The sequence below is a fragment of the Scylla paramamosain genome, chromosome 6, assembly GCF_035594125.1.
Source record: "Scylla paramamosain isolate STU-SP2022 chromosome 6, ASM3559412v1, whole genome shotgun sequence".
Taxonomy (NCBI): Eukaryota; Metazoa; Arthropoda; class Malacostraca; order Decapoda; family Portunidae; genus Scylla; species Scylla paramamosain.
The window spans coordinates 35,489,497-35,506,996 of NC_087156.1; the positions used below are offsets into that span (position 1 = coordinate 35,489,497).

The 17,500-nt window shown below is 34.4% G+C and overlaps 1 protein-coding gene across 3 annotated transcripts in view; it reads left to right on the forward strand.

Annotated features, from left to right (window-relative positions):
- The window catches only part of LOC135101658 (calcium-dependent secretion activator-like), a 503,368-nt gene that overhangs the window by 464,394 nt on the left and 21,474 nt on the right, over positions 1–17,500 (forward strand). For all 3 annotated transcript variants that reach the window (XM_064005957.1, XM_064005958.1, XM_064005959.1), the window contains one exon: positions 3,983–4,119. In XM_064005957.1, the coding sequence (XP_063862027.1) occupies positions 3,983–4,119 (137 nt within the window). The remainder of the gene's footprint in view (positions 1–3,982; positions 4,120–17,500) is intronic.

Consider the following 17,500-nt stretch of genomic DNA (forward strand, 5'->3'; position numbering starts at 1 on the left):
GGCATTTGCACATGCACTGTGGAAATCCAGATTTGACACATTCAACTATGTATATATGAGGGGTATATGATACTTACACAGTTTCAATAAAAATAACCGAGAAACTGTATGCAGGTTGTCATTGACTTATGGCCACAATTGGTTCTGACCAACATGATGAAAGGTCAACTTGGTCATAACTTGGCCTATGAAATAATTGCCATACATATATTATATTGTGTAGTGATATTATAACCTTCTTCAAGTTATACAGGCACCAACTGCCATACAAACATCCACAACAGCGGCAGCACTGTAGTGTCCACCACATTGTTGGTCTATTTCACCGCAACCACCGTACTGTTCATATGTCCAGACCTGCTCTTGCACTTTATATAACTTCATCCATGTATTTTTGATCCATTCATTGCTCACCATGCCTGGAGATAAATGACCATCAACTGAGGATGCTGGTGTCCCAAGGAAATGCCAAGCCATCTTGTTTGAAACATAGGTGGCGATAATCAAGAAACTTGACAGCAGCGAGATGATGGTGAATGTTGCACATGCACATGGAATGAATTGCTCCACCATAATCACACTCTAAAAGATGAAAGAAAGGAGCATGGAACACGTCAAGAGAACCATACTAATGAAATCTACAGTTATGACCAAGAACTGCATCAAGGTGATAGAAGAGATAGAGAACTTCTTGTGTTATGGCTCAAACTTCAGTGGCAGAGGCAAGCACTGCTAAGCCTACAGCTTATTCAAGAAAAGGCTAAATCTCTATTCAATGATCTGAAGGCAAAGGCAGAGGAAAGTGCAGAAGAGGAGACATTTGCTTCAAGCTAAATTTGATTCAACAGGTTCAAGAAATGGGCAAACCTACATTGTGTGTCAGTTACTGGAGAAGCAGTAAGTGATGACTAGAAAGCTGGCAACAAATTTCCACCAGTCCTGAGGCAAACCATATGGTACAAAGGCTACATGCCGGAACAAATCTTCAACGTTGATGAAACTGGGCTGTTTTGGGAAAAAATGCAAAAGAAGACCTATATAAGCTGTGAGAAGAAAACAATGCCAGGATATAAGACAGCTAAGAACAGGCTTACCTTGATACTAGGTGCAAACCTAGCAGGCAACCTTAAGCTGAGAGAGAGAGAGAGAGAGAGAGAGAGAGGGGCAGCTTGACTGACTGACAGGCAGATTTTTTCTCAAATTCTAAAGATTCATATACAAGTATAGATCTTTGATAGAAATAAATTTGCATGAAATGTAGATTGTATATGCAGAGAGAGAGAGAGAGAAAGAGAGAGAGAGAGAGAGAGAGAGAGAGAGAGAGAGAGAGAGAGAGAGAGAGAGAGAGAGAGAGAGAGAGAGAGAGAGAGAGAGAGAGAGAGACAGGGGTGGTGTGTGGGGAACAAGGTTATCAGCGACACATAGGCTCTAATCTGATAATTGCCTGGTACAAGGTTTGGCAGCACCACAGGGCAGGGAATCCCCAGAAAGGACAACACTTAAATGCTCAATTTAAAATGGTCAGACCATAAGTATTGTGGTGTTTAAAAAAAAGAGACAGTGCAAGTATCATAAAAAAATAATAATAATTACACTAACTTGCCTTTTTTAGAGCATCACAGTGTATATATACTAAAACACAGTTTTATTTTGAGGTAGGAAGTACCTGACATGAGGTGTGTCTCGGTATAAGAGTGGCAGTGCCGCAGGCTGGGAAATCCCCAGAAAGGACAATGCCTAAACACTCAATTCAAAATGGTCAGATCATAGTAATTCCTTTAAACTTAGCATTTTGTGTGTAACAGATTTTCTTGCAATATACAATTTTTTTTTTAAATGTTTTTTTGTGTATCTGAAATTTTATTAAGTGAAGCCATGTTAAATGAGGGAGCATGTCTTTGGTACCAAGTGCTTTTTCCCATGATCATGGGGTATCAGTGGGGTGACAATTTTGAACAAGTAAATTGCTACTCCATGAAACTGAATCCAAGCCTGTTACCATCTTAGCCTGTGAATGCAAATTCTAGCTGTATGGGCATGTGGCATGCTTCCCAGATATCAGTTCCACTCTTACAGTTATTTTTGTGAAAAAACATTAATGAGTGGAGAAGGCCAAGGGGATGTCCACATAAGTCACAGCTGTAGCAAGTTGATTGATCTTACAGAGAGCTGTTTGGAATGGAAGAGGTAACTGCATGGGGTGCTTGCTTAGAGGAGCCATCAGGATTGGAGGCAGCAGGTGAACTGGGCATCTCCCCCATGGTGTATTCTCCTCTTTGATAATTATACTCTCTTCACATTGTTGTTATTATTTTTTATGGGCAGTATTTCACTTAGAGTTTCCAGTTTTGGTCTAATTGTTGTAGTAATTATCTTTTCTGTCAAATCCTTATCCAGAAAATGAAAAACCATCTTTTTGTCCCTCACTATCCAGTCTGTATATTTTTTCTGCATACTTCACTGGTGATAGGTTATCCCATATCACTAATCCAAAGTCTTTTTGTTCATTTACTTTTTGAATCATGTGTACTTTCTGAGTTTAAGGAGCATTCATTTATGTTGCATATTGGCGTGAACAATTTCACCTGCACTTCTCCAAAATATTATGTGACATACTATCTGGTCTCATTGCTATACTTTTTCCAGCTACTCCATCAATTAATGTACATATGTCTTCTCATTATACTCTCTTTCACTTTGAACTGAGCCATTCTTTTTGTCTTACTTCCTTCATTACATGTATGTAAACATTTAAAAAAATATGCTTTACATTTCTCTCCAAAAGTAACATTTCTGCTGCTTATAATTTAATCCCCCATTATTCTCTTGTAGTCTTCATATGAAAAATAATCAAAACTATTTAAGTGATCACTTTTAACTGAATTGCTTACAAATAACATTCAAAAGCAGGCTATGAAGCCTGTGATCAAACTCCAAGTTGCTATTCAAAGTAGTATGCATTGCATGCATGTCACAGAATTAGTCTTTGGTTCATGATTATATATATATATATATATATATATATATATATATATATATATATATATATATATATATATATATATATATATATATATATATATATATATATATATATATCTATCTATCTATCTATCTATCTATCTATCTATCTATCTATCTATCTATATATATATATATATATATATATATATATATATATATATATATATATATATATATATATATATATATATATATATATATACTTTTTCTGATTTTCTGAATCCTGCCTAACATCCTCTTCAATATTCTTACAGATCTCAAATATTTTTACAGATCGTAAATTGACAATCAGAGCCAGCTTCTTATTCTATTATCATAATTCTATATGGAGCTGAGTACTTTCTTGTGTATATTCTGGTTCTTTGTTTAAGCAGTTTTTTGGAGTTTCATTTTATGATGCCTGTTTTCTCATCTCAAAGTTGATATGTCATAATAACAGTCCAAGCCATATATTCTATACAAAATCTTGTACATCTCAATAATAATTTCTATCTCTTTTTCAAAAGCTCAGTAATCAAGTGAAGAATGAGTCATTCATAATGCAGCTTGATGTTATTCAGCTATGGTCATGTGACATGGATTACATAATATTGATCATATATGGCTAGCATTTTACATTTTCTAAAATTAATAAAACTTTAAAAGGAATTTCAGAGATGGATAAGAGACCATCCATGGTGTGGAGAAGGGAAACTATAGCTTAATGTTTTCAATAACCCATGATATAATAAAGCTATTTGATATCCTTGTTTCTAAAACATTATATAAAAGAGAGCATCTTAAAAAAATTTTGGGATAATTTACAAAAACAGTGAATCATCATGAAAATATAAGATCTATGACTAAAACTAAAGGGAAAAATTCTGCCACTCATGTACTTATTAAAGAAAACTCATATTTTATACAGATTTAAGATACTACAAAACTCATTTTAAATTCGTCTATTTTCTCCAAACAGAAAATTTATTCGGATTTTGAACTGCAAGGGATCATGGAGGAGAAACTGAATACCAAAACATACCAAACCATCAGCCAACGCATGGCCACGGAGGAAGCTGCCTGTGCCCTTCTTGAGGGAAGCAGGAGAGATGATGAGTGAGTTGATCAAAGATTTTCTCATGCTGCATGATATCAGTGAACTCTTACATTTCAGAAAACATTTTAAAAAGAATAAATATAGAATGAACATGTTGACTATTTGATCATACTGGCAGCACTCTAATATATATATATATATATATATATATATATATATATATATATATATATATATATATATATATATATATATATATATATATATATATATATATATATATATATATATATAATGTATGTGTGTATGTATGTATTTTCTTAGTTTTCTTGTGTGGAGGCTGCTGGCCAAAACCATACATGAACTAAGTTCAGAAAATCTGTTCAAACATGGAAAAGATGAAAGCCTAGCCTGAAAGTATTTTTTTCCATATATATTTTTTTCTAATTCAAAGAATTTCTATTGTGTGTTGTTGCTCATAACAGGTACATATTAGGAGGAATTGTTGTGTGTGTTTACCTTGTTGTATGTACCTAGTTGTATTGTACAGGATCTGAGTTAAAGTTCATTTATCCTGTCTCCATATCTAGAGTTATCCAATTTTTCTTTAAATTTACTCATACTAGCAGCTGTAACCACCTCCTCACTGAAAGTATTCCAGAGATCAATGCTTCAATACAGGAAACTACATTAAATTTACTCTTCTTTATTTATTTTTTTGTAGGTCATCTCGTACATTTTATTTTCTTATCCATGTGTATCCCCAAAACTTGTCTAACTTTTTCATACGGTTTATTAATTTGTACATTGTTATTAAGTCTACCCTTTCTATACTCTCTTCCAATCTTGTTAATCTCATTTCTTCCATATGCTCTTCATAAGTCTTTTCCTTCAGTTCTGGTACCTCTTCATTGCTATCCTCTGTATTCTTTGGAATTTCCTTGTATTCTTCTTCCTATGTGGAGACCATACAACTACAGCATACTCCAACTTGGGATGTATAATTTTTGTGATTATTTATTTCATCATATCCATGTCCATGTGGGTAAAAGCCACTCTAATGTTACTTATCATCCTATATGTGGAGCCAAATTTCCCACTTATATATATGTCTCTGGTGACATTGTGTCCTGAATAACCACCCCAAAATCTTTTTTTTTTATTACTTTTAATTATTTTTAACCCATTTTATAGTTCCATGTGGGTCTCCTTGTACTTTTTCCTATTTCCAACAAATGGCATTTCTTAGGACCAAATTCAAGTTTCACTTTAGAATCCAAGCATAAATTTTATCTAAATCTCTCTGTAACTCCTTACAATTCTCCTGGCTCTTTAAAGGTCCTAGCAACTTTGCATCATCAGCAAACAAATTAATGTAGCTATTTAATCCTTTCTGTACATCATTTATGTAAATCTAAAACATAATCAGTGCTAATACAGGTCATTGGAGTACTCCACTTGTTATCTCACTCCAACATGAACTATTTTCTCTGATTTTTGTCCTCATTTGTCAGTCCTTCAAATAGTCTTGTATCCAAATTAATGTTTTGCCTTTTAAACCTCCTGTATTTTCAGTTTCTACTGTAGGCTCATATGTGAACCCTGTCAAATGCTTTTTTATATCAAGATATAGAACATTCATCCATCCATCTCTTTTTAACACCACATCTATCACTCTTGTATAAAAAGCTCAGCAGATAATAAAAAGAAATGGTGCAGTACTTGGAAGAAAATGAGGTAATTACAAATAAACAATTTGGATTTAGACAAAGAAGATGCACCATTTGTTTTTTTATTAATTTTGCAGACACCAGTTAATGAAACTGGCCTGTAGTTTAGTGGCTCCATTTTGTCACCTCCTTTATAGACTGGCATTATATTGGCTCTTTTTCATTCTTCAGGCACTTTTCCTTCTTTCATTGAACTATTTACCACATTTCAGATTGGCTCCACTAGATGGTCTCTACATTCTTTCAGTACCCACCCTGACATACCACCTGGTCCCATTGCTTTTCTAACATCTAAGTCACTCAAAAGCTTGTAGATTTCATACTTTTTCACCTTAATTTCATGTAACCCTTCATTTGATAATCCACCTGTAGGCACTACAAAGCTGCTTCCCTTTTTGACACAGATTTAAAACTCTCTTTCATAATTTCACTCATTTGCTCATCATCTTCATATGTCCTTCCAGCTCTTTTGAACTTAACAATATTATCTCTATGTTTCATTTTACCATTTATGTATTTATAGAAGGCTTAGGTTCCTCTTTACATTTGTCCACTGTATCCTTTTAAAGTTTTCTTTCTTCTCTTCTTATCCTAAGATATTAATTTCTTGCTTTTTGATATTCTCCTTTATTACCTTCATTCCACCTTTTCACCTTCCATGCCTTGTCTTTGTCCTTTTTGGTCTTTGCACATCTGCCATCATACCAACTATGCCTGCTCATTCTCACCTTGTACATTGGTACAAATTTAAACATTCCCTCATTGTACTTATCTAATAATGTTTCATATTTTGTCTGTAATTCCTTGGGTTTCAACAGCTTATCTCACTTTTATACTTATTTAAAATTTTATAAGTTATTTGAAATTTGCCTTTGCATAATTCAGTCTGCCATTTCCATATTCTTTTCAATTCTTTGCCTTTATCCCTTTTAATTCAACCTCTCTTACAACATGATAACCTTTCCTGATGGTAGATACTTCATATTTGGTCTGGATTCCAGCCTCTTGGTAAACACTAGGTCAAGCATTGAAGGCTGCTCGTGTGTGTGTGTGTGTGTTTTTTTTTCTTTTTTTATGTAGGAAGGACATTGGCCAAGGGCAACAAAAATCCAGTAAAAAAAAAATGCCCACTGAAATTCCAGTCCCATAAAAGGGTCAAAGCAGTTGACAAAAATTGATGAATAAGTGTCTTGAAACCTCCCTCTTGAAGGAATTCATGTCATAGGAAGGTGGAAATACAGAAGCAGGCAGGAAGTTCCAGAGTTTACCAGAGAAAGGGATGAATGATTGAGAATACTGGTTAACTCTTGCATCAGAGAGGTGGACAGAATAGGGGTGAGAGAAAGAAGAAAGTCTTGTGCAGCAAGGCCGCGGGAGAAAGGGAGGCATGCAGTTAGCAAGATCAGAAGAGCAGTTAGCATGAAAATAGTGGTAGAAGTCAGCTAGATATGCAACATTGCGGCGGTGAGAGAGAGGCTGAAGACAGTCAGTTAGAGGAGAGGAGTTGATGAGACGAAAAGCTTTTGATTCCACCCTGTCTAGAAGAGCAGTATGAGTGGAACCCCCCCCCAAGACATGTGAAGCATATTCTATACATGAACAGATAAGGCCCTTGTACAGAGTTAGCAGCTGGGGGGGTGAGAAAAACTGGCGGAGACGTCTCAGAACGACTAACTTCATAAAAGCTTTTTTATCTAGAGATAAGATGTGAAGTTTCCAGTTCAGATTATAAGTAAAGGACAGACCAAGGAAGTTCAGTCTAGAAGAGGGGGACAGTTGAGTGTCACTGAAGAAGAGGGGATAGTTGTCTGGAAGGTTGTGTCGAGTTGATGGATGGAGGAATGAGTTTCTGAGGCATTAAACAATACCAAGTTTGCTCTACCCCAATCAGAAATTTTAGAAAGATCAGAAGTCAAGCATTCTGTGGCTTCCCTGCATGAAATGTTTACCTGCTGAAGGGTTGAATGTCTATGAAAAGACATGGAAAAGTGCAGGGTGGTATCATCAGCGTAGGAGTGGATAGGACAAGAAGTTTGGTTAAGAAGATCATTAATGAATAATGAGAAAAGAGTGGGTGACAGGACAGAACCCTGAGAACCCTGAGGAACACCACTGTTAATAGATTTAGAAGAACAGTGACCGTCTACCACAGCAGCAATAGAACGGTCAGAAAGGAAACTTGAGATGAAGTTACAGAGAGAAGGATAGAAGCCGTAGGATCGTAGTTTGGAAATCAAAGCTTTGTGCCAGACTCTATCAAAAGCTTTTGATATGTCCAAGGCAACGGCAAAAGTTTCACCAAAATCTCTAAAAAGAGGATGACAAAGACTTAGTAAGGAAAGCCAGAAGATCACCAGTAGAGCGGCCTTGATAGAACCTGTACTGGTGATCAGATAGAAGGTTGTGAAGTGATAAATATTTAAGAATCTTCCTGTTGAAGATAGATTCAAAAACTTTAGATAGGCAGGAAATTAAAGCAATAGGACGGTAGTTTGAGGGATTAGAACAGTCACCCTTTTTAGGAACAGATTGAATGTAGGCAAACTTCCAGCAAGAAGGAAAGGTAGATGTTGACAGACAGAGCTGAAAGGGTTTGACTAGGCAAGGTGCAAGCACGGAGGCACAGTTTCGGAGAACAATAGGAGGGACCCCATCAGGTCCATAAGCCTTCCGAGGGTTTAGGCCAGCAAGAGCATGGAAAACATCATTGCAAAGAATTTTAATAGGTGGCATGAAATAGTCAGAGTGTGGAGGAGAGGGAGGAACAAGCCCAGAATTGTCCAAGGTGGAGTTTTAGCAAAGGTTTGAGCGAAGAGTTCAGCTTTAGAAATAGATGTGATAGCAGTGGTGCCATCTGGTTGAAACAGAGGAGGGAAAGAAGAAGCAAAGTTATTGGAGATATTTTTGACTAGATGCCAAAAGTCACAAGGGGAGTTAGATCTTGAAAGGTTTTGACACTTTCTGTTAATGAAGGAGTTTTTGGCTAGTTGAACAGACTTGGCATGGTTCCGGGCAGAAATATAAAGTGCATGAGATTCAGGTGATGGAAGGCTTAAGTACCTTTTGTGGGCCACCTCTCTATCATGTATAGCACGAAAACAAGCTGTGTTAAACCAAGGTTTAGGACAAGAAAAAGAGTGAGGAATGTACGCCTCCATGCCAGACGCTATCACCTCTGTTATGCGCTCAGCAAACAAAGATGGGTCTCTGACACGGAATCAGTAATTATTCCAAGGAAAATCAGCAGAATACCTCCTCAGGTCCCCCCCAACTAACAGAGGCAAAACGCCAGAGGCACCTTCGCTTAGGGGGACCCTGAGGAGGGATTGGAGCGATAGGACAAGATACAGATATGAGATTGTGATCGGAGGAGCCCAACGGAGAAGAAAGGGTGACAGCATAAGCAGTAGGATTAGAGATCAAGAAAAGGTCAAGAATGTTGGGCGTATCTCCAAGACAGTCAGGAATATGAGTAGGGTGTTGCACCAATTGCTCTAGATCATGGAGGATAGCAAAGTTGTAGGCCAGTTCACCAGGATGGTCAGTGAAGGGAGAGGAAAGCCAAAGCTGGTGGTGAACATTGAAGTTTCCAAGAATGGAGATCTCTGCAAAAGGGAAGAGGGTCAGAATGTGCTCCACTTTGGAAGTTAAGTAGTCAAAGAATATATATATATATATATATATATATATATATATATATATATATATATATATATATATATATATATATATATATATATATATATATATATATATATATATATGCAGATACATGTGCACACACACACACACATTGTTTGCTAAAATTGTATACAATGGAACCTCAGTTCTTGAATTTAATTTGTTCCTGAATGTTGTTCAAAATCCAAAATGTTAGAAAACTGAAATTATTTTCCCCATAGGAATCAATGTAAAATGGATTAATCAGTTCCTGGACACCTGTCAACCCTGTCTTACAACAGACATTTCCACTGCTAAGATGGCAGCTCTACAACATCTCCAGCTCAGAAATTATTTATTCAGAAAAGATGTACAGTGGCCTCAGTTTTTTAACCTAATTTGTTCCTGGATGCCATTCAAAATCAAAAATGTTCGAAAACTAAAGCTATTTTCCCCATAGGAATCAATATAAAATAGATTGATCAGTTCTCAGACACCCATCCACCCAACACTCCCACTGCTAAGATGGCCGTTCCAGCTTAATTTTTTTTTTTATGTAGAAAGGAGGTATTAAATGAGCTTAGTGACACAGAACTCATCAAAAGATAATGTTTAGATGATACAGGTCTTCATCACTGATCTAACGAAGGAAGCTGTACAGTGACACAGAGGAGCAACCCACTTACTGCCAAAATTGAGGTGATCATAATGCTTAGACATCTTGCTGGTGTGAAAAGCTATTGGGAAAATGCAGTTGTGCAGTAGTGATGGTGTTGTAGGTCAAAGAGAGAGCCACAGGAGGCTCAGGGTAACTCCTGAGCATTGAACCTTGTTTGTTTACATCAAGGTTCTTCAACTTCTTCAATGGGATCCCATTTAACTTATTTCAAAGATTGAATTACTGTTTTATCCTCTGTCTCTCTCCTCCAAATATATAAAAATGAAGATATTTATAGAAACTGTAAATTAGTAATAAATGGCTGCTTTTGCTATGTCTTGTAGTATTTGTAATGAAGTAACTTTGTTTGAAAGCCGAATTATGGTATGGCAACCGAAGCAATTATGAATTAAAATTTTTGTTTGAAAACCAAGTTGTTTGGAAAGGGAGACATTCGATAACCAGAAGATACTGTTTAGACCATGCAGGTGTTGTCTTTATCATTGACCTAGTGAGGGAAGCCTTACAGAGCGACACAGAGAGCCACAACCCATTTACCTCCAAAATGAAGGTAATCATAACACTTAGACATCTTGCTGCTGGGAAAACCTACCGGCTTAATGCAGTTGTGCAGTAGTAATGGTGCTGTGAGGTCATCAGAACCACAGGTAGCTTGAGAGTCAGGATTATTCTCTGAGCTAGCCAAAAAACTGTCTGTTTACATTGAGGCTCTTCAGCAGGATCACATTAACCTCATTCAATTATTAAATTACTGTCTTACACACTGTGTCTCTCCTCCAAATATATAAAAATGAAGAAAATGTTTATAGAAATATAAATTAGTAATTAATGGCAGCTTTTGCTTTGTCTTTTAATATTTGAAATTGAGTAACTTTTTTGAAGAACCAAATTATGGTACAACAACCAAAGCAATTATGAGTTCAAAATTCTGTTAAAAACCTATTTGTTTGAAAAGGGAAACATTCAGTAACCAAGGTTCCACTGTGTATGTGTATATATAGTAATTCCTCTCCAATCATGTGGTTAGGTTTTTTTTAAAGTTATTGTGGTTGGTGAATTCATAATTGCTGGAGTTGACATTATGCAGAAAAACTATAATTAAGAAAACCTTAATAAAATAAACAAGGTTTGAAGAAAAAGGAAAAGAGTTATGTTATTGTGACCCATATTGCACATTAATTTACATGGAGATATATAAGGATTTGAAAGAAATTTAAAATTATTTAAATGTGAACATGGCATGTAGTTTGATGGGTCATAAGACTGTCCCTTTCCACCATGGGCTGACAGGTCCAAGAGTATGAATGATGTGTGTGTGTGAGTATGAGGTGTGTTGTCTGGGCCTGGTTCATAAATATAGATAGATAGAAATTTAATTCCATCAGAGCACTCATGTGTTGAGAGGGAGAGAGAGAGAGAGAGAGAGAGAGAGAGAGAGAGAGAGAGAGAGAGAGAGAGAGAGAGAGAGAGAGAGAGAGAGAATCATAAATGTTTACAAAAAATAGGTGTGGTCTTTCTTATCTGTCAGATTTGGATAATCTCCACCTCCTTTATTCATAATAGTTTCATTTCTCACTGTTTCATAACAGAGAACATGATACAATCATGATGGTATGACAGTGGAATGGTCAAGTGAAGATTTGACAAAGGGGATGGGATCAGCTTAATTTTGAGCTTAGATTGTGTGGTATGAGTATAGCTGAATCAGCCTGGAAATGACTGTTCCCCTCCAAGGAAAGGGAAAATGTGGAAAGAGAAGAGGCTTCCTAGTGTATACTCTGGTGAACTTCACAAAGATTATAACCACACTTCCCAAAGACATGCCTTGGAGTGTTCAGTTACTTACTTTACCACATTGTATTAAATGAAAACCAAAGATTAATCTAGAAGAAGGAGAGGCAAGTAATGGTGTGGCAGGATGCAGAAACATAAGCCTAAACAGGACTGGGCATTAGGTACCTTATGGTCCAATCAGTAAAGGTTTATCCTACTGGCCTCTCAGTTCCAGTTTGAACCTCAGTCACATCCACCTCCTCATCTATAATAGATTAATTTCTCAGTGATTTGTAATGGAGAATGTCGTTCTTCATTCAGTCATGACATTTATATTCCTTCTATCAGAATCAATGGTGGGCCAAGAATCCAGTGAATTTAGGATTGACTTATAACATTTAATAAAAGCAGACATAAGTTGCAAATTTTATATTCAGCATATGAAAATTTTACACACAAAGTGTATTTAAAAAAGCTTTTCTACTACTTTAAAGCAGTAAGAAGAGTCTGCCTGTATCTCTCTAATTTACCATCTCACAGATAAGGGTTAAAGTACTAAAGAATAATCAGGAAGATGCATCACAGAAGCTTCCATATTAAGACACCAAAATGATGATTCATAAAATTCCTGTAATACCAAGATCAGGATTCAAAAGAGGCTAACCTATCACCATCTCTTTTTTGATGTGGAGGTTTCTTTGCTGTATTTTTCTGCTTATCTTTACCTTCAACCCTTATTCATGAATTGTGAGAGTAGTGTGAAAAATACAGTGACCAGAATAAAGAAAGAAAGAATTTCTATCAGAAAGTGGAATGAGTATAGCAGATTAGTGTTGAATATTGCTTGGAAATGCTTATGGTGGTAGCAGTAGTGGTGTGAAAAGGTTGCTCCAGTCAGCCCTTCATAATGGCAAATTATGTAAGAAGAAATAAAAAAAAAATAAAAATTGTACTGCTGCAATCACTATTACATGCTTTATGTATATTTAATACTATCAACATCATCATCATCACATCATTTAATCCCTTTGTTTATTCTTATAGGACTGGACACCATGTGTTTCAAACAAAAAGATTGCCCGTTTTTGAGTGAGAGTAGGTTCAATTTTGGGATAACCTTCTCCTAAAGAGGCTGTTGACCAAAGTTATAGAAATTCCCACCCTCAAGGTTGAATGTACCATGTAATACAATTCCATTGCATGGTTGCATCTCATAGTGTGTGGTGGGATCACTACATCCCTATACCAGGCATATTTAACACATGTATGCTAAACTTCTTTTTTTTTTTTCACTTGTGAGGTCATTGCCTCCTTCACTCTATCTACTCTTACAGCTAATAGATAAGGGTTAAAGGTGAAAAATGAGCAGATAAGTCACACAGGGGAAAATCTGCTATTATACAAATCCTTGAATTATGAAGTCACAAATAAAAGAAGAGCAGATTATTGTTTTCACGATAGACATCACTTAAGGACTGTACATAATTTTTAAATTTTCTATGGAGGCATTTTTATTTATGTACTGGAAAATTATGACCATCAACAACTGTTTCTTGTTTAATTATGCAATGATGTTGATATAGATATTTTGTACATTTTTTTTGTGTATGTGTTGTCATTTCCAGGTACCTTGAATATTGGTTATTAATGCTATGTTCATCTAAAACTAACATGGGCTCCTTTCTTCTCTTTACACGCATGACGTGCACAGTAACCAATCGTACGTATACAATTAAATTATTCACTGCACTTGCATGATATGCTTGTCTTAGTAGTGATACTTTGAACAATATGAAGTGTTACAGCCAAAAGATTTTCTCATTAGATAATATATATATATATATATATATATATATATATATATATATATATATATATATATATATATATATATATATATATATATATATATATATATATATATTTTTTTTTTTTTTTTTTTTTTTTTTTTTTTTTTTTTCATTACTAAAGTAGTATAAAAAATAATTCAACTCTATGATTTTAGTGATAGATTTGCATTCTTGTTAGATCTGAGCAATTATCCTGCTTGTCGTATATCCAATACAAGTGCACTTGCTGTATTAGTTATATGTCTTTATTTTTCCACAAGTACTGTTATAGTCCTAACACACTGCAAATAATATTCTTTTATATATGATAATCTGTTTTTTGTACAAGTCCTTTAAGTTTTAAAATGAGGTATCACATATTCATTCAGATACTGAATAAAGGTTGAGCACCTTGGTTAATGTTGCTTAATTTTTGTATAATTTGACTTTTTTGCAATATACAAAGTGAATGGCATGCTTATGATGTATGCAGAGGAAATAATACCAAACAAATAAATTATGAAGTAGATATATACAGTGTTAAATACTAATCATCACATTTTTATACTATATCTATGGTCTGAATATATATATATATATATATATATATATATATATATATATATATATATATATATATATATATATATATATATATATATATATATATATTCAGACCATAGATATAGTATATATATATATATATATATATGATTTGCATAAGTTATAAAGAAAATACACATTTTTCTGAGAGGGGTTTCAGTAAACAAACAAACAAAATAGCTTAATGAAACCAATGGAATCATCATATCTGTCTTCATCAAACAGACCCTCATAATGCTCTGTCCATTTATTAACTACAAGAAAAAAAAAATCAGTTTCTTGCTCCATCTCTCATTGTTATTTTCCTATTTAATTATCTTCATTGATTCCTCTTTTCAGCTACATCAATACTTCTTTGATTCCATCACTTATGTTTTTCTCTATCCTACCACCCATTCTTTTCATACAACAAACCTGTTTTTGCATATCCAATCACAATACATTTAAATAACAAAATATTACTATTCTTCTTCTACATACATTACCAAGGCCTCACTCTTTCTCTGCATCCCATACACCTTTAAACTTTTCTCTTTTGTCAAATCTACTCACTTTCAAAACTTACCTGTCACACTCAACTAGCTTCCTCCCTCATACCTACTCACAGCATTCCTCTCCATCAAGGAGTGGTCAGGCTTACCTCCACCCTTCCCTCCCAAGAGTCCAATTCAACAATCTTAGTATTATCTTCTGGATGCAACCACATGTCTCTTCATCACTGTTGACAACCTTTTCACTCTCTTGGTTCATTTAAGTATAACACTTATAAATATCTTTCTTTTTAAACAAACTATTTTCAGTTACCAAATTTTGCTCACTCCACAATTTCATCATTTTCTCTTTTTTTTTTTCCTACCAAGCATACCTTCTTCTATTGCATTCCAAACAATACCATTCAGATCTCCCAACAATAATGCATTTATATTCACTCCAAAACTATGCAGATGGTCATTATATCAGAGATTTCCCCTCTTCATTTCTTACTACTAGGCCCATATGCACTCACAAGCACTCACACTTTTCATTTTTATTTTAACTTATATCAGTTTCACTTAAATCTCTTTGCAATCTCACACACCTTGTTACACATCTTTTTGCTCACCATGATAATAAAAAATATTAATATTAATTCTTTTTTGGATCATTGTTATGTTATGTTATGATGGAACCACTTTAGACATGGATGTATTACTTACTACCTTGGAACATGTCTATGAAGGCTGATTCATTAACATTTATTAGATTTGTAAATTGATCATTTTGTAGTGCAAACTTCTTCCTTGCCTCTTTTCAACAGACTTTGTCTGTTTTCTTAGCTAAGGCCAGTAATTTCCTTTTCCCTATGGGAGTGTGATGAAAGTTTATGGCTGATTATTTCAGCTAACATGATGCAATACAGATGATCAAAATTGTAAGTGTTGTAGCAGTGCCAGCACAGCACACCACAAGTGCAGTACTATTTACAATTATTATGTAAACATTTATTAATTTATGCATGATGCTGATTTTGCCTTGCACTTTGCTAGATGCCAGCCCATAATTATCAGGAGATCTGATTTAACCTATATTACTTCCCAAGAAAATTTTGAAAAAAAAAAAAAATTTGGTTGTTGAAGACCACTATGAGTAAATTAATAATTAAGGTTATATTTTGTATAGTCTCTGAAATACTCTGTTCACACATTAAACATGAAAATCAACATCAAATCAAAGTTGAAAATGTAAACAATGTCTTAATACTGCATGATGATGAGTTCAATGAGCTTATAATAATACTGCATGATGATGAGTTCAATGAGCTTATGATTTTGTTCAATATATTTCTTGTTTCATAAAAGATAGTTATCCTGAAATATGACAGAATGCACACATGTGTAGGTGATGTGAATGAATTCACTCTTTTCTAGTTAGAAATATGACAATTCAATAAAGTTTTTTTTTCTCTTCTTCACTATGTAAATCAGGGAACTAGCAGCTGCTTTATGACAATGTCCTGGCACATTCTTCACACCCAATCTAAGATTTCTTAGCCAAGTACCAAATTTCTCATATTGACCAGGCCCCCCAGGCCCCTTTTCTCTAGACATGACTCCTTGTAATGTCTGGCTGTTTCCTAAGCTCAAGATGTTGGTGAAATTATCTCAATTTGAGAATTGATGAGGCATCACATGAAATATGGTAGTGCACCTGTTAGCCATTCTGGAACAAGACTTCCAGAAATACTTCAAGTAATAGAAGGATTAATATGTTAGGTGCGTGAGTCAAAAAAGGAAAACTTTGAGAATCATTAGAACAAGAACACAAAAAGGGAGCCACTTTTAACTGAAGTTCTAATAGTTTTTGAAGACTTCATAGATAATAGTCCTTGGAACTGAATATTAGGCAATTATTAGAATTATAATATTTATTCATAGTTTGATTTTGCAAAATGTTCTCTCTCACAGTGAATGATGTATCTCATATATAGTAAAATTCTAAGATTTTATGAAGGTCAAGATAGACTGAACACCGAGTAAATGAACCTTAATGTGGAAAAAAAATAAATAAAATAAAATAAAATATATATATATATATATATATATATATATATATATATATATATATATATATATATATATATATATATATATATATATATATATATATATATATATATATATCAGAGTGTAGTCTTCACTTTTGCAACTACATAGAGAACAATGTCACTTCTAGCAAACATATGATAATCTCATGGATGATAATCCTCTTGGCTTTGAGATGACAGACTATGAAAAATGTTAACAGAATTTATCTGTCTATATAATTTTCTTTATGTATGAAGGAGGCTAGGCAAGGAATTAAACTTGTGAAAAGAAAGTTCACTAAATTTTTCCTTCTCATGAAGAAATTCAATAAAAGTTTTGACTAATGTAAGATAAGTGACTCTGAATTACTTAGTTCAGAACTAGTAAACCTGAGTGGAAGAGTCCTAAGTTGAAGACTGCATCACTTGTTTCACAATTTCCAAAATTGGTTATGGTGAATTGGTGATGATGATGACAGCAAAGACATGATGATATGTACACTTCCTTAAAATTCCCTATGGCATGTTTTTAAACTGAAGAACTTCCTTAGTTCATTGATAAGCATAGAAGAAAGTTTGCTCTATTGTCCTGTACAAACATAT